The sequence below is a fragment of the Penicillium atrosanguineum genome (genome assembly GCF_028827265.1).
Source record: "Penicillium atrosanguineum strain IBT 20685 chromosome Unknown utg000008l_segment0_segment0, whole genome shotgun sequence".
Taxonomy (NCBI): Eukaryota; Fungi; Ascomycota; class Eurotiomycetes; order Eurotiales; family Aspergillaceae; genus Penicillium; species Penicillium atrosanguineum.
In genome coordinates this window covers 529,496-547,415 of record NW_026623140.1, presented here as the reverse complement: position 1 = coordinate 547,415, position 17,920 = coordinate 529,496, and the positions used below count along the sequence as shown (strand labels likewise).

At 52.0% G+C, this 17,920-nt stretch overlaps 9 protein-coding genes across 9 annotated transcripts; 3 read left to right on the top strand and 6 right to left on the bottom strand.

Moving 5' to 3' along the window:
* Positions 1–229: 229 nt before the first annotated feature.
* N7443_009689 (choline-phosphate cytidylyltransferase) lies at positions 230–1,792 on the bottom strand (the record flags this gene model as incomplete). The annotated part of the gene is made up of 4 exons (XM_056889745.1): positions 230–364; positions 423–837; positions 895–1,245; positions 1,305–1,792. The coding sequence occupies 4 exons, from the start codon at positions 1,790–1,792 to the stop codon at positions 230–232; spliced, it is 1,389 nt and encodes a 462-aa protein (XP_056736236.1).
* A 1,464-nt stretch (positions 1,793–3,256) lies between these two features.
* On the bottom strand, positions 3,257–5,176 carry N7443_009688 (PP2C family serine/threonine-protein phosphatase; the record flags this gene model as incomplete). The annotated part of the gene is made up of 7 exons (XM_056889744.1): positions 3,257–3,576; positions 3,655–3,897; positions 3,948–4,154; positions 4,203–4,287; positions 4,346–4,419; positions 4,472–4,793; positions 5,141–5,176. 7 exons carry the CDS (start codon positions 5,174–5,176, stop codon positions 3,257–3,259), a joined length of 1,287 nt encoding a protein of 428 aa, XP_056736235.1.
* An 824-nt stretch (positions 5,177–6,000) lies between these two features.
* Positions 6,001–8,835, bottom strand: N7443_009687 (putative transmembrane glycoprotein; the record flags this gene model as incomplete). The annotated part of the gene is made up of 1 exon (XM_056889743.1): positions 6,001–8,835. One exon carries the CDS (start codon positions 8,833–8,835, stop codon positions 6,001–6,003), a length of 2,835 nt encoding a protein of 944 aa, XP_056736234.1.
* Positions 8,836–9,368: 533 nt separating this feature from the next.
* N7443_009686 (GNAT family N-acetyltransferase) lies at positions 9,369–9,863 on the bottom strand (the record flags this gene model as incomplete). The annotated part of the gene is made up of 1 exon (XM_056889742.1): positions 9,369–9,863. One exon carries the CDS (start codon positions 9,861–9,863, stop codon positions 9,369–9,371), a length of 495 nt encoding a protein of 164 aa, XP_056736233.1.
* Positions 9,864–10,951: 1,088 nt separating this feature from the next.
* On the top strand, positions 10,952–11,300 carry N7443_009685 (mitotic-spindle organizing protein 1; the record flags this gene model as incomplete). Its single annotated transcript, XM_056889741.1, has 3 exons — positions 10,952–11,029; positions 11,101–11,178; positions 11,229–11,300. The coding sequence occupies 3 exons, from the start codon at positions 10,952–10,954 to the stop codon at positions 11,298–11,300; spliced, it is 228 nt and encodes a 75-aa protein (XP_056736232.1).
* A 337-nt stretch (positions 11,301–11,637) lies between these two features.
* N7443_009684 (SAM-dependent RNA methyltransferase predicted) lies at positions 11,638–13,065 on the bottom strand (the record flags this gene model as incomplete). Its single annotated transcript, XM_056889740.1, has 5 exons — positions 11,638–11,993; positions 12,041–12,310; positions 12,369–12,614; positions 12,667–12,991; positions 13,045–13,065. The coding sequence occupies 5 exons, from the start codon at positions 13,063–13,065 to the stop codon at positions 11,638–11,640; spliced, it is 1,218 nt and encodes a 405-aa protein (XP_056736231.1).
* Positions 13,066–13,389: 324 nt separating this feature from the next.
* Positions 13,390–15,514, top strand: N7443_009683 (putative ATP dependent RNA helicase; the record flags this gene model as incomplete). The annotated part of the gene is made up of 3 exons (XM_056889739.1): positions 13,390–13,614; positions 13,669–15,327; positions 15,383–15,514. The coding sequence occupies 3 exons, from the start codon at positions 13,390–13,392 to the stop codon at positions 15,512–15,514; spliced, it is 2,016 nt and encodes a 671-aa protein (XP_056736230.1).
* A 494-nt stretch (positions 15,515–16,008) lies between these two features.
* On the top strand, positions 16,009–16,869 carry N7443_009682 (PITH domain-containing protein; the record flags this gene model as incomplete). Its single annotated transcript, XM_056889738.1, has 3 exons — positions 16,009–16,144; positions 16,204–16,315; positions 16,449–16,869. 3 exons carry the CDS (start codon positions 16,009–16,011, stop codon positions 16,867–16,869), a joined length of 669 nt encoding a protein of 222 aa, XP_056736229.1.
* A 167-nt stretch (positions 16,870–17,036) lies between these two features.
* On the bottom strand, positions 17,037–17,851 carry N7443_009681 (ESCRT-III subunit protein VPS20; the record flags this gene model as incomplete). Its single annotated transcript, XM_056889737.1, has 3 exons — positions 17,037–17,237; positions 17,291–17,714; positions 17,808–17,851. The coding sequence occupies 3 exons, from the start codon at positions 17,849–17,851 to the stop codon at positions 17,037–17,039; spliced, it is 669 nt and encodes a 222-aa protein (XP_056736228.1).
* Positions 17,852–17,920: the final 69 nt, after the last annotated feature.

Here is a 17,920-nt window from a genome sequence, read left to right as displayed (position 1 = left end):
TCCTGCTGAATCACAAACGGGGGAGAGGGATTCAATTGCGGAGTATTAAGGCAAGTGAACCATCAAGAAAACGCCAGGCACCGAAAGACTATCGCCTGCAATTTGGGAACTCAAAGCCCGAAACGGAAAAGTATAACACATGAACCGAATGCAAGTGCAAGTGCAGGTGGAAAGGTGATGGGGGGAGAGAGAGAGAGAGAGAGAGAGAGAGCGAGCGATGCAAGGCTATCTACTGGCCCATCATGCCCTTGACGCGCCCGCGGATTTCCTCGTCGTAGCTGTTGGTGGGCTCGGACTCGTCTTCGTCGGTGGGCGACTGTGGGTGGCTAAATGGTTCTTGGAGAGATTGGCGGCTTCGCATCATCTGGTAGAAGGTTAGTTTCGGCGCACAAGGAATTCGGTAAAGAGTGAAGGGATCATACCCATGCGCGAACACCCCCAATCAATCCCAGGCTGTATCCAGTGGCAAAGTCCTCGTTCCGCGCTCCGCCAATTGGGCTCTCGGGGCGCGGTGAGTTGAGCGCCTCCACGCGGGACAGATGCGACTTGCTGCCGCCCGTCGGGCTGGTCAGAGGTCCGCGGCCGCTGCCCCAGTCCATGCTGTTGCGTGCGCTGGGCGCAGGGCTGTTGGGCCGGCTGTTTTGCCAGATCTGTCGCAGTTCACGGCCCAACTCTTGTCCCGTCATCGTCCAGTTGTTTTTGATGTTGTCGCGGAGTTCCACCACATGCCTCTTAATCTCAAGCTCGTTCTTCTTCAACCATGACACGTTCAATTCCTGGCGAGATGCTCCGCGCTTGAACTGTCGGGAGATGTACTGGTCGTAGTCGCGGACGATCCTATAAAGAGCGAGCGTTAGCCTGTTGCGCCATTTGTAGCTTGCAAGGTTCACAAACCGAGTAATGATTCCAGTGGTGCTGACACCCTCCGTCCGTTGAGTGACAAGGAACTTGCCCTGTGCTTTGATGGGCTCGTAGATATCGTCACCCTCAGCAGCCTGGTAGGGGAGGTCGTCATGGGCGACATAGTCGATCTGGTGCTCCGACAGGAACTCCGGAGTCACAACCCAAGGACAGTTGGGAATGACCTCGTCCACCCACTTGCAGTGACGCATAGTCTCAGCACGCTCCGCACCGCTCAGCACAGTCAGGCCCTTTCGCATATGAGTCTCCTCATCGCCAGTCACACCGACAATGAGGAACACGTCATCGAAAGCCTTCTTGGCCTGTTCGAGCTGTCTCATATGGCTGGATGGACATTAGCATCTCATCCTGGATACTCGGTTTCCTATTCACTTGATACTCACCCAAGGTGGAACAGATCAAACACGCCATCTGCGTACACCCGCACCGCCCGCCCCGTCGGCGGCGGATTGGTGTGGTATCCAACTGGGTCTTGCAACTTGCCTATTTGGGGCGGCGCCATCGTGTTCTGTTCGCCTTCATCCGCAGGGAGCTTAATGTGCAGACCCGGGCGGCTCCGGGGTCGACCTTCAATGTCGCTGCTGGCCACGGTGGTCTCGGAGGGCTCGCCGAGATCCTCTGGTTGGATAGGACCATCGCCGTTGGTGGAAGCTTCGCCGCTCTTGCGGGCTCGCTTGGATGCTGGGGCGTTGTCGTTCTTCTTCGTTTTGTTGGGGGTGGCATTGGCTGGGCCGGAGTCCTCGCCTTCTTCGCCGGACGCGTCGCGTGAAGATGGTTGGAGCTCGGCTGTGGCGGGGACGGGGACGGGGCCGGGGACAGGGAGGTGAGAAGCGCTGCGCTTGCGCTTGCCGGGGGGAGATGAGGGCGACATGGTTGATGGGGAGGTGGAGGAGATAAGGATGGGAAGAAAGTGAGTTGTCCAGAAGCAATTCCCCGTGATCCGGTTTAGGGGTCCGCGTAATTTTCTTTTGGCGCGGAGTGGGGGCCCTTGGCATGACATGCTCTCTGCCTTGGAACGGGGTCTCTCAGAGGCCTTTCTTACATACTGACATACTGACATACTGACATACTTATGGACCAGATAAAACTCTCAACCTTCTGGCTTACTTATTCTCGACCCAGTCTCTTGGCTATCTTCGGCATTGAATTCACGGGCCCATGCACCGGCGATGACCCGATTAGTAGATAATATTCACCCGCCCAGACCTCCTTATTATCCCCTATGCAAGAAAATTTCCAGTAGCCTCCATATTCAGATATTCTATGGTTTCCATAGCATCAACCTACAGTTCTTACTAGATAGGGACAGGGACATGTGGGAGAACGTGGACGACAAGACTGGATGGGGTTGGTAACGAGTTCCCCCTCGCTTGCTGGAAGGATGTCGAAGGGACCGTGAGTTGCTTTATCGCCCTGAAAATCCGGTACGTAGGTGGTTACACTTACCCGTTGAGATTCGTCATCCGGCAGCCAGCCCTGCCGAGAAGACCATTTGAAGGGTGGCTACACTTCTCTCTTTGAATACCTCTGGTGGGATCAGTCACGAACGCCTATTTACAACTATTTGTGTTATGTTCCTGGTCCGGTTGTATTCTTGGTACCTTTCTATGCCGATTATGAGCGAAGGCGGTCCGTCGGCCCCGCCATCGGGACTTATTTTTTAAGACCCGTGGCAGCTCCAGTGGACACCTAACAGAGTATAGCTCTAGCCACGGTACCTATCTGCCGGGGCTAACCTGAATCTACTCAACTTTACTCCGGAGTCAGACCTGGAATCTGTCAATTACCACTGTATAGAGACGAGACACGGTAGTCTCTCCCTGAACTCCACTGGGGAAAAAGAAAGAAAAAAAAGTCTAGAAAAAATCTCATACGCCGCTCCTGCTGCGACTCAAGCCGTCTCTACCATCTACCGGTGAAGCTGGGTTGTGTCCGGCAGGGATCCGACCATAAGGACGGGGGAAATAGTTGGAAATGGTTCGTCAAGGGCATTTTCTGCGGTATCTCGTGTGGGTGGGCATAGACAGATAAACGGTGCTCATATGAAGGCCTGGAGCTCTCGGCGAGGACCTGCCCAGACTCCTTCTCTTCTCTCCTCGTATTTCGAGTGACAAAATTCCATCAAGCGGAGAGCATAGAACGGTCTTGAAAACAGGTGAAGCCCGAAGATAAACGTGTAGAAAAACAAAAAAAGGGGAAAAAAAAAGAGGACATCGATCGTAGACTCAGGGGCGGAAGGGGACGTAGAAGAGTCGTTCTCAAGGCAAACAATAGGAGAGGGGACATTGATGATGGGGAAAGCAGTTAAACGGACAAGAAAGAATGCAAAATCATACTACGAGGATGTCGCCTTGTCTTTGTCGTCGGTCGAGGCAGGGGACTCGGATATTTGAGCGGAAGTTCCCTCCTGCTTGCTCTGGGGACCAGGAGTATCCTCGCGAGAGATGCGGGTGGAATCGGTCGGCTGCACCGGGTGGTCTTCGGTCTGATCGAACAACTCCTCCTCATTCTGGTCGGGGATGACCTCGGTGCCATCTCCAAGCAGAATGATTCGGCCTGGGCGCGTGCTGAAAGCCCGCGAGCGCTCCATCTCCAGCTCATAGTCATCCGGGTTGTCCTCAAACTGGTTCCGGATCCCAGGGCCGCGGAACTCGGCTGCACAGATCTTCCGTCAGCACGACGAGGGAGTTTCTTCGGGTTCCTCGTGAGACTTGCCGTACTCGGGCGGAGCACAGGGTCCGTCGCCGTTCGCAACCCGTTCCGCAATCTGGTTGTACCATTCCTCCTTGGTCTTGCCGTTAAGAAGGGCAATGACGGTCATGGTCATGTTGTCACAGCCCACACCACCAGTCTCGCTGTTGGAAGCCAGGCAGTTGTCCATCATGTTCTCGCAAATCTGGTAAAGGTCCTGCTTGGCGGTGATACCCCTGCGGACGAACTCCACCACGGCCTGGGAGGACTGGCAGTCCCAGATACCTAATAGCCATTAGCATAAGCGATCACACCAAGTTAAAAGACATTCCTACCGTCACAAGCAATGACGAGGAACTCGTCATCATCGGTAAGTTCGTGCACCGTCACATCGGGGTAGGCAGTGACAATCTGTTGCTCGGGCGACAGCTCAGGGCTCTTCTTGAATTCAAAGTCACCGATGGCGCGGGACAGAGCGAGGTTACCGTTGACACGGCCGAAGTCGACAAAACCACCCGCAGCGCTAATACGAGCCTTCTCACCTGTAGGGAGTTAGCAATAGCCACAATGCTGTAGTAATCAAAACTGACCCTCGTTCTGGGGCTTGTGATCAAATGACAGCGGCTTTGCGCGGCCCTTGACACCAAGAACCGATCGGGAATCGCCGGCGTTCGCCTATGATATAGTAAGCCATCTGAAACGCCTTCTTGTAGCATTGCCTGTGATCACGTACCACCCAAATCTTGTGCTTGGAGATAATTGCTGTTGAGGCAGTGCATCCAGACACTTCCTCTTCGTATCTTGGGTCTGTGCAGAATCGGTCAGGACGGGATATCCCCTGATCTCAATTCAAACGAACCTTCCAAAATAGCCCGGTCGGTAGCCAGGAAACCGTCCTTGAGAGCTTGCTCAATATCTCCCCGGGCGAAAGACTCCTGCCTAGACACAATCTTGTGCAGGTTCTCGCCTGTGAACAGAGCAACCTTGTCTCCGCCGTGGCCGTCGTATACACCAAAGAAGGCTAGACGCTGGTCAGGATCTGTCGGTTTACCGTTGTCGCTACCCGTGTACTTGGCTTGAAGGTCCAGCACGGCTGCGTGGGCGTCTTCCATGCTGATACGCCAGCCCTGCATGGCCGACACGCCATACCAACAGCAGTCATCTCCGCCTTCGGCCGACACCTAAAACACGACAAAACAACGCACGTCAGTTACTGATGAAGAATGGTTCGGTGGGGTTGGAATCAAGAGTGGGTGTGTCAAATGCTCGGAATAGCCTCCTCTTCGGCCCAAGTCAGTCAGCCCCTCCACGAGTCAGCAGGACCCCCGCATAGGCGATCGGCCTCGCGATACCACTTCAAAAGCATTCAGAAGTGTTGATAGAGATGAGCTAGCAGCTCTTCAAGTCCACCAAAGAGCTAATGTGGGCATATAGGGGTGACCGAGGGCAATGAAAAAGGGCCTCTGGCGTCACCCAGTGTGGGGAGGGGCAAAAGGAACAGGCAAATTGGAAATTTTCGGCGACTCACCTTCTCAACCACGGGCTCCGACAAAGTCTGACCCATTATGGCACGGATTGAAGTATTTCTGAGGGGTAGGGGGATTGGAGGTAAGCACCAGATGAATGAAGAGGAAGAGGTTGAAGTCAGGTGAGGGCGCAGGCCTTTCAGCGCGTCTCTGGGTCCCGCGATAAGTCGCCAGCCGAGTGGGGAACAATGACGATCTAGGGCTCGCCCGTCAAATCTTGGGGAGAGCTGTCGAGAAGAAAAGCGAGGATACGTCCAAGTTCAGAATTGTAGCTGGGATATTTGAGATGCAGAGATTTCCCCGTAAATTACCTGCCGGTCGTGTGCTCTATAGAGTCACCTGACTCACCGGGTTCATCGGTTGAGTTGAGAGGTGAATTACTTACTATGACTAGGACTATGTATCCCAATAGTTCCGGTATTGAGGTAGAGCTTCCTATCCTATACTAGTCTAGCTGCTCTTTGACTAAACCTTCAGGTCGAGGGTGTGAAGTCTCTGCTTGTGCAGCCTCGGGTCACGCAATAGGGAACCCCCGGGCTCATCATTCTTTGGCCCGTACTCGCGGGTAAACATCTCCTTGGCAGCGGTCGGTGAAGACCACGCGCATCGAGTTATATATGCCGGTACTCCTTACACACGCACTGGTTTCTAGAATCGTGACAGGTCAACCGAGCTGCTGCAACTGCAGCACTGCACGTGCCACTCGCTGCCCTGGGAGGGGAAACCACTAATGCTTGTAATGCTAATGCCTCTGAAATTTAAGACTAACTAGTGCATTATGATAAAATGATACTTAAACAAGTGGATATCAAGTTCGCCATGCCCAAAAACTCCACAAACCCGACCGGAAAAACACTTTGAATCAAACAAACGCTAGCTCGCCGCTGCTAGCCACAGGGAGTCCCCGCGAACTAGCGCTCTTTAGAAGAGGTGGCGGTTCAAGAGGCTCGTTTATTGTTTGCCACTCTTGAGCGGAGTAGTCGGTGGCTTTTTGAGGGGAAGCTTTTCGGGATAGGTGTACGTCAAGATCTGACACCATGGACGAACTTTGTGGTACAGTCGAGCTCTCTTTGGCTCGGAGGGGAGGCATTGGGTGGGAACCGGACTCTAGGCGCTGAGAACTGCTTAAGCTGGTTTCACTCCAGAATCGTGGAAGTGGGGAGATCACTCCACGGTAGTCTTGTGCCAGACTCAGCTGGCTTTGACTCTGGCCATGGCCTTCAGCAAGAGGGAATAGATGAGACGGTGCTTGGAGAGTCTGATATTGGGAAAATCTGGCGTTTTCATCGCCATACTCCGAAACAGACAGTGCTGTAGAGTAGGGCCGTCCTTGAATTGACTGTCTAAATTCGTCACTGAAGGTCGAGACCGAGACAGTGTCGGCACGACTGCGAATACTGCGAGCCCGCTCGAGTGCGCGCATACCAGAAGACGTACGACGACTGATCTGGGCAGAGAAGAGAGGGTTGGAGGAGTTGCGGTGCTTGGCTCGGCTATGGACAAAGGCCTCGAGTGAGTCTGTCTCAGAGATGGTAGACTCGTCGGGCTCGACGGCCCTCATAGTCACTCGCTTGTAGTGTTCTGGGATGCTAGGTGTCATGCTGTGTCTCATAGGAGCAAGAGGTGGTCGAGGGAACAAAGGAGTCATGTTCGTAAGGCTGCTTTCGTCACTCATCAGAGAACCCTTGGTGGTCTGCCATGACATGTGAACCATTCCGTGTCCCGGAGGTCCAAACCCACCAGCACCATGTCCGGCACCGCTGAGTCGAACCGGCAGTCCAGAAGCAACAGAGATTCCACTTGACCGCTTGGAATATCTTTTAGACCTCGAAGATTGCATAGATTCGCGTTTCGCGACTCGAGGCTGGATATTCTTCAAAGGCTCACGACGAGAACCTCTACCAGAGCGACGGCGAACGGGAGGGCTGCGAGCATACGATAACCTGTTGCTTTGTATCTTGTTGGGAGAGAAATCAATCGGCTTATCCTCTTCAATAATCGGGTCTCGCAGAGGAACAAAGGTACTGCGCTTCGGAGAACGAGGTGGCGGGTTGGGCTTGGGATTGGCGCTCATGTTTACGGTATCGTCTCGCTTGTCAAACGATGAGACGTTCCAAGATGGGCCAAGTTCAAGTTTGGGGAGGTCCGATGCGGGAGAGATAGGGCTTATCCAGTCATCTGAATGATCATCTTGAGAGGGCCTTTCAGTGACACCAGGTGGGCCATCCATTGGCATGTCCGGTCTGGCTGGTCGGGGAGGAGGCGATGGTTTCGCCTTGAAATCTCCTTCCTCCACTGTAGCAGTCTTTCTTCTCCGGCGCCAGCAACAGAAGAGAATGATAGCACTCAAAATGACTACAACTGGGATGACAACGGAGATCGCGATGATACCAGCTTTCTTGTGCGAAGGGTTAGACGGATCAGAGAATGGGTCATGGTTTCCATTGTGGGTTTCCGCTGGCTCGAGAACATCGATTTCAAAGTCCTGCGATTCGATGGTGGATCCCTGAGATGCTTTCAGCGGGATAGTGAACTTTTGGGGCTTCATGTCCCCAGGAACGTGTCCGTAGAGCGTCTTGTTCTCGGAATAGTAGACAAGCCATGACGATAAGTCGCTGCCTAACTCTACGTCGAGTTGAACGGAGTTGTCGGTGAGAACTGACTGGTTGAACACAAACATGAAGTCTTCTCCGATGGTCGCTTCACAACCGTCCACAGTCTCGAGGAACAACTCCATGAATTCTAAGCGTACCATGATTTTTGCTTGATCCTCGAAGGTATCTGTAGCAAGAATAGTGATGTTTTGATTGACTGCATTCTTCGGCGGCGTGCCACTCAGGGAGATCCTATCCTCATCCATGGTCAACCAACCTGGAAGATTGGCATCGATACTCTTCACATCCACTCCCGAAACTGGAGAGTTATCCATGGATAACAGACTCCGGAAGTCGGGGCTGCTGAAGTTTTCACCTCTCGTGAGATTGAATGTCTGGACAGTCTCATTGAATGCCAGGATGTGCGGGCCGATAGAAAGCTGGAAAGTCTCGTTGACAGCGCTGTACCCGGCCACGTCCGAGGCAATGAGCTGGAAAGTAAATGTCTGAGGGCCGGCTCCGGGAAATGACGGACTGATGCCGGCAAAGGTCAAGGTAGATGGGTCGAAGCCGATCCATGATGGCAATGGCGTATTGTTAGGCGAGGTTCCGTAATAGATCGTCGCAGGGTGGGTGTTCTGGAAGGTTTCTGGGTCGAAGGTGATTGAAAATGGGTGACCAGGGTGAATGAACAGCGTTGCCGGGTATGAAACTGGCCCCAGTCTTTCCAGCTGTGCTATAAGAGACTTTCCCTTAGTAGGTCCGCTGTCCGAGGTCACGATGAGGGTGACATCCATGCTGTCCGAGTCGGATCCATTCGACGCCACAAGCTTGAAAGCCTTGGAGCCATCGTCATCAGAGTGCGGTGTACCAGAAAGCGTGCGACTGCTACTTTCGACTTCCAGCCATTCTGGCGCACCAGTCAGTGAGTACTTCGTTTTCGAATCGGCGTTGGCGAATGTGTCGTCGGCGAAGATAAAACTGAAGGGCTGCGATACTCGCGCGACCGGAGGCAACTGCGCGTTGATGGGGTAATTGGCGGACAGACCTGCTGCGTCCACAACAGACAGGAAAGCCAAAAGGATGAGTAAGAAAGAGGCCATGTCCGGTGGATAGATCCGGAGCACGTCCGGAGGCTTGCGTATAATTCGAGACACGCAACTATCACACAATGGACGAAGCACAATAATCACCCAACTGCACACCTAACGAAGCCTGGACCAACGGATGGGGAACACGATAGAGAATAGAAGGAGAAAGAAAGTGCAAGTCGAGGAGACGACGTCGTGATCTCCAGAAAGGACGCCTCTCCCTGGCACTCGTGCCAAAGGGACAAGGAGCCATTCAAGGCGTGCCCTTTGATCAAAGCCATGCCTGGATATGCTCAACGTCACCGAAGTATGTAGCAAAGTGACAGCCGGGAATGAGCAGCGCGTCGGAGTAGGGCTCACGTTTCGCGGCAGGCGTCCTGCAAGGGATGCTCCTTCGGCAGCCAAGGCGCGCAGACATGCCCAACCACGGCTGTGATTTCTCGCCCCTCCTGGTCTTTCTACCAGGAGTCCCCAAGAAGGCAAGGGCCAATTTTCATAAACGGATGAAGAAAGGGCCCGGTAGGATCGGATAACTGCCGGTGGTTTCACCCATCACGTTCCAAGTCCAGTACCATTCTAATGCCCGTCCGCCCAGGGGCATAGTAGTCAGGGATCACCTCACGCTCCTCAAATCCACTCCGGACATATAATGCTCGAGCGGGCTCCCTGGCTCCATCTACCCACAGCTGAATGTATTGGCAACCCTCCTTTCGAAGGCGTTCCTGAATGTAGGACATGAGTTGTTGACCAACGCCCTGTCGGCGATAGGCTTCGATCACACAGACCTTGTGCAAAAGAGCCGCTCCCTTCTGGCGCACGTAGACCGCGTAGGCGATCAGGTCCGACTGTCTCCCTTCAATTGCATGAGTCGCGTATAGAACCCGCGTGTTGGGCTTTTTTCTCCACAATTCTTCGCCGAAGCCGAAGGCCTCATTGGTAGGGAATGTCTTTTTCTCGACGCGTGAAATTCGGCCAAGAATCTCGAGTGCCTCGTTCCTCTTCAAGGAATGAATGTCCGAGATGGTCAATGTGGGGGGCATTCTTTTCCGCGGGAGACTCCAGTGGTCATTCCAGAGCGTTACAGGTCTGATGATGGCGGGGCTTTATGCGCCTTTGCTGGAAATTTGACTGCAAATGTAAGAATTGAAGATAGTCGAGTGTGGATCGTGAGGTTTTGCTGGACAAGTTCTGCCTCAGGCATCACACCGCAGTACATCTAGTGTCTTCAACCAGTGACCTTTGTCTGTTCATGTTTGCATTATTTACTGGATACAGTTGAGCGTGATTTTATCAGCTCCTGACATTCTGAGCCTGAGAAGGACCAAGCCGTTCAAGTGCCTAGGTAAACATGCTACTAGTCTCTTTGGCGCCGCGACCTATGTCATGAAAGGCTTCCTAGAGCCACCGCATTAATGTCTCATCTTTCATCTCACAACACTGGATTACTGTTCTGAAATCACTTCATATATCTGACACCTGTAGGTCAGCAAGCTACTTCCAGGGTTCGTGTCCGCTATTCTATTGTGCTCAGATCAACATGGCGACTAATGCTAAGAGCTTCGGAAGGCTCTAGCCCTGTAGAAACTACGGATGGATCACTTATCGAAACGAAAGAAAATCAATCGGGTACCTCAAATACAACTATCATCAATTTAAGTACGGTAAGGGATAGTCTTGTTTCAGCAATGTATTCGGCGAAAAATTTAGCACAAGACACGCCTTCGAGTTTATGTGCAGCAAGAAGAGCGCTTGAAAAAGAAGCCACAAGCGCTTCAAAGTATCGTGGAAACTACTGATGACGGGAGAGAGCTCCGCGAGAATGATGGAAAGCTCAAGAATCTATAAAAGGATCTACCCCATCGGGCAAGACCTCTATGTGTTCGAATGGAACCTCTTTGAGAGCTCGCGGTTTCCACCGGTGACAATTTTAGTTATATGTCAAAATCTCGTGCCTAAATTGATAGAGAAGAACATAATGCAAAAACAGCTCTAGGTTATCAATGTCATGATGAACTCATCCAGGCACCCGAACCCACCCAAGGCGGGATGAGGCTGACTCGGCGACCCCACAACAAACACAACCTCACTCCTGCCACCCATTCACCTCTCCACCAGTTGACCAGACACAATGCCTCCCCAAACAGACGACAAGCGCCAGGCTGCCCGCGAAATCATCGATATCCTCCACGAGATCTCCATCCTGCTTGTAGATATCCCTGTCCCCCTCTAGGTCCAGCAATGGAATGGGTCGGCGCAAGGCGACTAACAAGCATCTAGAATACCCACCTGGACCGGACAGAGCTATCCCTATGTGTCTCTATGATTGAGAATGGGGTTAATCCCGATGCTCTTGCGGTATGTGTGTTATCTTCTCGACTAGATTTGGGTACTGACTATTTTTGCAGACTGTGATTAAAGATTTGCGGAAAGAGGGCGCTACCCAGAAGCGGGTTTCGAATGCTCCGGCTGCAGAGTAAAATCTATCCAAGTCATGTCTGATGTGTTTCATTCAGTGCTGTTCTGGTTTGTGGCGTTTGAGGCCCATGTGGCCGGTCGGAATGATACCCCTGGCTTGTATATGGCCTACGTCTACTAGATAGGAATTCAGGAGTTTTCATTTCTGAGGTTTGTTTGATCAGGAAGCCACGCTGGCTACCTCTACTCGGTATCATAACTGAAAAGGAAATTGGGGTACTTGGGTAGCACAGTTGGGATATTCTTGTGTTGGTGAAGCGAAATTGCAGGGGTGGAAGGGGATTTGTAGGTTTGACGTGGTAATGATTCAGGTCCTGTTTGAAACTGATCTTCAGCAAATTATTTTGAAGACTCCTCAGTCTTGCTGTCCTTGGAAGAGCCAATCTCGACGGACATGGCTTCCTCGGTGGCCTTCTTGAGCTGTTCGCTCTCAGGCACGGCGGTCTGCTCCTTAGGCTTGGTCTCCTTCTCGTCATCGCTGTCTCCAAGGCTGAACGGGTCGTTCTCAGCAACGGGGGATGGCTCAACAGTGGCCAGTGGCTGCCACTTGCTAGACTTTCCCGCTGAGGAGCGGTTGCCGGTGTCAATCTCAGAGGGCGGGCCATCCTGGAAGGACACCTTTCGCCTATCAGGCGAGGGCGAGGATGTCTTCTGCAGGCTCTGGTTGCCGGGGCGAGGAGGGCGTGGCGGGGGAGCTAGCATCATGTTAATGGTGCCCACGAACATCAGACCAAAAAATTACCTTCAGAGTCCCTCAGCTCAAGAGCAGAGAAGTCATCACCCAGTACCTGCGGATCCGCATCATAGCGCTCACGATCTCCACTGCGACGGCCCATGTCACCACTGCGTCGTGGGCGTCCATAAGGCGAGGGCTGCTCATCGTTTTGCTGAGGCTCTTCTTCCAAATCATCTCCATCAATTCTCTTCTTGAAATTTGTGACCCACGAGTTGACCTTCGACTGTGTCTCCAAGAATCCCTTTCGAAGATTCTCACGAATAACGGGTAGATCATCTGCAAGTTACCCCACAATCAGTAATCGGCTTACTAGGCAAGACCTTGGAAGTATTACCGTCAAAGAAGCTGTAGTCTTTCTCTTCCGAATCCTCGCTTCCTCTAGGCTGGCGGTACCGCGGATCGTTCTCCCACCCAGGAGCAGGTGCCCGGCGTCCTGAAGAATTGTAGTGCTCTGCGAGTTGGCGCGCATATGTTTCGTCGGCCTCCATTTGTTTCTGGGTGGTAGAAGTAGGCTGTTGGGACGGACGGGGAGGTTTCGGAGGAGGAACCATATCTTCTTGCGCTGTCGGGTCGGTCATGCCTGTAGTAAAGGTTTAGCTGTTGTCGCGTGTCCTCCATGAAATTCTACGAACCGAGGAGCGCATTAAATGCCCGTTCAACGTTCCAATTGCTCGCAGTAAGGATAGCCTTGATCACACCGGGATCAACACTTGGGAAAGCCTCTCTAAGGGTAATTTCCGACTGTTCTCTCGGGCCCAAAGGCCGGGGTGGCTTCGGCGGGGCAACTGGGGCGGCCTCGGTGGCAGTCTGCGGAGCGCTTTGCTGGGCAGTGGCAGCAGCGATGGACTGAGCATTTTGATCCTGAGGCTCATCGTCAAAGTCTAAGGGTCGCGCAGTGGTTGGTGACTCGGCGCGGGGGCTGTTAGGTGCCACGGCGGAGGGTTTGGTGGGAGTGGACTGCATTTAGGGTGAGACTCAGCTTCAAGGGTGCATAAGAGATCTATACATACAGTCTTTTCCTCCTCCGACATCTTGAGTGGTATTCACAGTGATAACGCAGGGAAAGCGATGGAAGATAAGTGTCAGCACAAAAAGAGAAAATAGTGAAATAGGCAGAAACACCATAGGGAAGCTCCAAACAAGTGACGTGGGGTGCACGTGATTGCGGGTAGCTTTTATAGAGACCGCTGTTCGCCGCATCCTCCAACACCGCGATGAAATGAAGCATTTTTTATTGTGGCTTCGAAGGAGTGTCTGAGCTTCAGCATGCTACTCACAGATCAGTGCAAAGTGCCGCCTTTATAATTCGAGAGTTTGACATTGCAAACAACTGGATTATATCATTCTTCGACAAAATGGCTTCAGAGCTGGATATCTCCACGACCTTTATTCCGGCATTATACAAGCCTGCAGCTTTGTTGCCCATTGCACGACACAAGAAGAGTCTATCGTATCTGGTCGAGACCTACCCGGTCACCATAGTGGTGGGACAGACAGGAAGCGGAAAGACGACTCAACTTCCCCAATATCTTGAACAGGCTGGCTGGTGTGAAGATGGAAAGCTTATTGCAGTCACACAGGTATGCTCTATGATTCAACATGGTATAAGAAATACATCTGACTGTCAAAAACAGCCTCGGCGGGTAGCAGCCACTACGGTTGCGACTCGAGTTGCAGAGGAGATGCGCTGCAAAGTCGGTGAACAAGTGGGATATTCCATCCGCTTTGAAGATCTGACATCGGCTGCCACTAGAATCAAGTTCTTGACAGATGGAATGCTACTGCGAGAAGCACTGGTTGATCCACTTCTCTCACGGTATTCTGTGATCATGGTAGACGAAGCACACGAAAGATCTCTGAGCACCGATGTCTTGCTTGGTATCCTCAAGAAAATCAGAAAGAAGCGACCGGAGCTACGAATCATCATCAGTAGTGCGACATTACAAGCAGAGGACTTCCTGCGGTTCTTCGCTGGCGATGAGTACCAACCCGAAGCCGAGCCAGGTGATCTCGGAGGGAGCGTTGGGAGAATCATTAGCCTGGAGGGCAGGATGTATCCGGTTGACATGCTTTTTCTCGATTCCCCCGCGGAAGACTATGTGGAACGTGCCGTCAAAACAGCCTTCGAAATCCACACGCAAGAAGCAGAGGGAGATATTCTTTTATTCCTCACTGGAAGGGAGGAGATCGATCGAGCAATACAGATGCTCTCTGAACGAGCCGCGACCCTCCATCCAAAGGCTCCTGCACTTCTTACACTGCCTCTCTACGCCGGTCTTACCACAGACCAACAGATGTACGTCTTCGAACCAGCACCAGAGAATACGCGCAAGGTCATCGTGTCAACCAATATCGCGGAAGCATCAGTCACAATTGACGGAATCGTTTACGTGATCGATTGTGGGTTCGCCAAACTCAGAGCTTATGACCCCAGCACGGGTATCGAAACTTTGACAGCTGTGCCAATATCGAAAGCATCGGCTACTCAACGTGCTGGACGAGCAGGTCGAACAAAGCCTGGAAAATGTTTCCGGTTGTATACTCAGCAAACCTACGATCAACTGCCTGAGGCAACTATTCCAGAAATTCAGCGGTCGAATCTCGCTCCCGTCATTATGCAGCTCAAGGCACTAGGCATTGACAACATTGTCCGCTTTGACTTCTTGACATCTCCCCCGGCTGAGCTCGTCATTCGTGCCTTTGAACTGCTTTATTCACTCGGTGCCGTTGACGACTATGCGAAGCTCACAAAGCCTTTGGGAACACGAATGGCAGAGCTTGCAGTTGACCCCATGATGGGCAAAGTGCTTCTGGCTGCACCAGCTTTCAATTGCTTGAGTGAGATTTTGTCCATTGCAGCCATGGTCAGTCTCCAGGGGACCGTATGGGTGCAACATGATGGCAATAAAAAGGATGCAGAGAGTCATAGACGAAAATTCGCAGTGGAAGAAGGGGATCACCTCACCTATCTGAACGTGTATCAAGCGTTTGTGACTAAGGGCAAGAAAGACTCCAAGTGGTGTCGCGACAACCTCTTGAACTACCGTGCTCTACTACGAGCAGTGAGCGTCCGTGGCCAACTCAAGCGGTACCTCGAACGATTCGGAATCCAAACAGAGGAGACACTTTCATCACATCCTGGTACAGTAGATCTCAGCCGAAAGCCTGAACAGATCCAACGATGCCTTACAACGGGCTATTTCGCCCACGCAGCCAAGATGCAACCTGATGGTACTTTCAAGACTGTCAGTGGCGGTCTAACGCTTCACGCTCATCCCAGTTCCTTGATGTTTGTAAGTATTCCTGTTCCTTGAGACGGGGTTGTGCATGACTGACTATTTGCTCCAGAATCGAAAAGCCGACTGGGTGATTTTCCATGAAATCATGCAGACAGGCACCAAGACGTACATTCGTGACGTCACTAAGATTGAGAAAAGCTATCTGTTGGAGTATGCTCCCGAATATTACAGAGTTACCTAGTCTGTGCTACTGTCGAGAATTATTTCCAAGATACCCAGGTGTTAGACTCATAGATGATGAAAATGTGGAAGTCATCTAATTGAATTTGCACAAAAGCGTTTAGAATCGAAGAGCAGAGTGTGATCATTAGTTATCCGTTATAGCCTGACCAAGAAGGTAATTCAAATAGGCCGAAACAAATGATTCTTCAATTCATTCTCAAGCTCTTTCTGGGCACCTCCGTAGACTCCTCCATTAAGACCTCTTTTAAACTTGTCTATTTCATTAGCGTCAAATACGTCTGGGTAGATAATTCACAGCTGCTTATTTAGAACCATTGGTATTATATTCAAGATCCGGCTGTGGTTCACTCAACTGTTAAGGTTCTCCACCCCTGGTGATCGACGTCACGGGATGTGGAGAATATCCGCTCTCAACTGAAGATTTATTTTGGTCCTCATGTCTCCTTTCGGAATCTTTTACAGCTTCGACTGCATCTAGCAGTTTTATTCACCATGTCGGACCACCATCACCATCACGGCGGCGGCGGCCACTGCCAGGGCGAGCATGACCACTCGAACGATATCACCCCCGCGCTCCAGTCCCTGCTTTATTCGCAGATCGACTTTGACTCAATCACTACTCTTAATGGTAAAGATCATTTTGAGCCCCGCTGCTCAGTTTCGGCGATATACTGACCGTTCAAATAGAGGCGACCGAAAAGGGCGGCGCTGCTATTGTCCAGAAAACCTGGGCTGAGAGACTGAATGACAAGCCCGAGTTAGAGAGTGATGCCGATGAGCAGCTGCTGATGTATATCCCGTGAGTAACTGAACCTAACCCTTGTCTATTTCGATTTGAGACGTGTCGTTTCACTTCTTGACGCGCGTCATAAACTCCGAACCCTGCCATGTGCCCCTCGTTTCCAAAGCAAAAAGCTAATCCAGAACGCCAGCTTCACTGGCCAGGTCAAACTTCATTCCCTGCTCCTTTACACTGCGCCTACCGCCGCTGCCCCCAAGACCGTAAAACTGTTCAAGAACCGCGATGACCTCGACTTCTCAACTGCTTCGGAGCTCTCCCCTACTCAGACCATCGAAGTCCCCCAGCCCGTGGCCGGTGCCGATGTGTTCGAGCTCCCGCTAAACCGCGCCCATTGGAACACCACCACATCAGTCACGCTCTTCTTCGAGGACAATTGGACAGATGGCGAGGATGATGTCACCAAGGTTGGATATATCGGTTTCAAGGGCCAGTTCATGGCATTGAACCGTGAACCTGTCAGCTTCTTGTACGAAGCTGCTGCGAACCCTAATGACCACGTCTCTATCCCTGGTCTCAATGACTTTGGAAGCCGTGTCATGCCCGGTCAGTAATCACGATAGGAAGAAATGATCTAGGAGATTATGATGGGATGGAATGGAATGGGATCCAATGTATTATGAGTCTACACGCCAACAATAATGAATGATGAACAATTCAAAACAAAAGCCTCCAACGCCGTTCAAATGCTGATCAAGGTAAATCAAAGACATGACTTTTATCATGCAGGCAGGGCTGTCCGCGTTTCTTCGACAACCTCCTCACGCTCAGGTACGGATGTAACAGGCTGCTGTACAGGAGCGTCGGGTAGAACTGGTTGTTGAGGAACCTTGGGAGCAACCTCAAGCCGTAACGCCTCCAGCTCGTCCTCGACTTCGTCCTCATCCTGGTTCGACAGATTGCCCTCGAGCATGCGGCTCACCTCCTATCAAGCCATTAGTATCCTAGTCTTGCTAAGACATATTCCGAACTTACTTCTTGATAAGCGCGCGCCTCCTCATTCTCCCCCATCAGTCTCTCCACGCCCTCGATGCCGCCCATCTCCCTATTGATCGTCTGCAACACCTGGGTTCCCTGTTGCAAGCCATACATGACATCTTTCTGCACCAGCGCAAACTCAACTTGGCTAGTAAGCTGCTCCAGCTGCAGAAGTTGGCTATTGGTCTTATCTAGCAGCGTTTCCTGGTACTTCTTGCGCCGGAGCGCGAGCAGCGCACGCCGCCGATCATTGCGGGCGAGACATTGTCGCGCGATCTCGGTTTCGCGATCGGTGAGGACGGTAATGCGGACTTGGTATTGTTTAATCTTATCACGTTGGTTCTTGAGATCTAGAATCGCCCTATGGCCGAAATGTAGATGGTTAGCCTGGCGATGGGTCTGGGGTAGGTCGTAGAGGGTTCTCGTGAGGGGAACACTTCGCAACTGTGTCCTGTCGGAAGCTTCTGTGTGTGATTTTCCCAGGAGATTAATCTCTGGCAAGAGATGAACTCACCGATCCTGCGATGAGATCTTCTGCGAACTGCCGGTGTTTCCCATCTCGCATGTTGAAAGTCAACAAGATCAAGTCGGGAGAGAATGACGTGGGGCGGTATCGCGGGTCTCCGA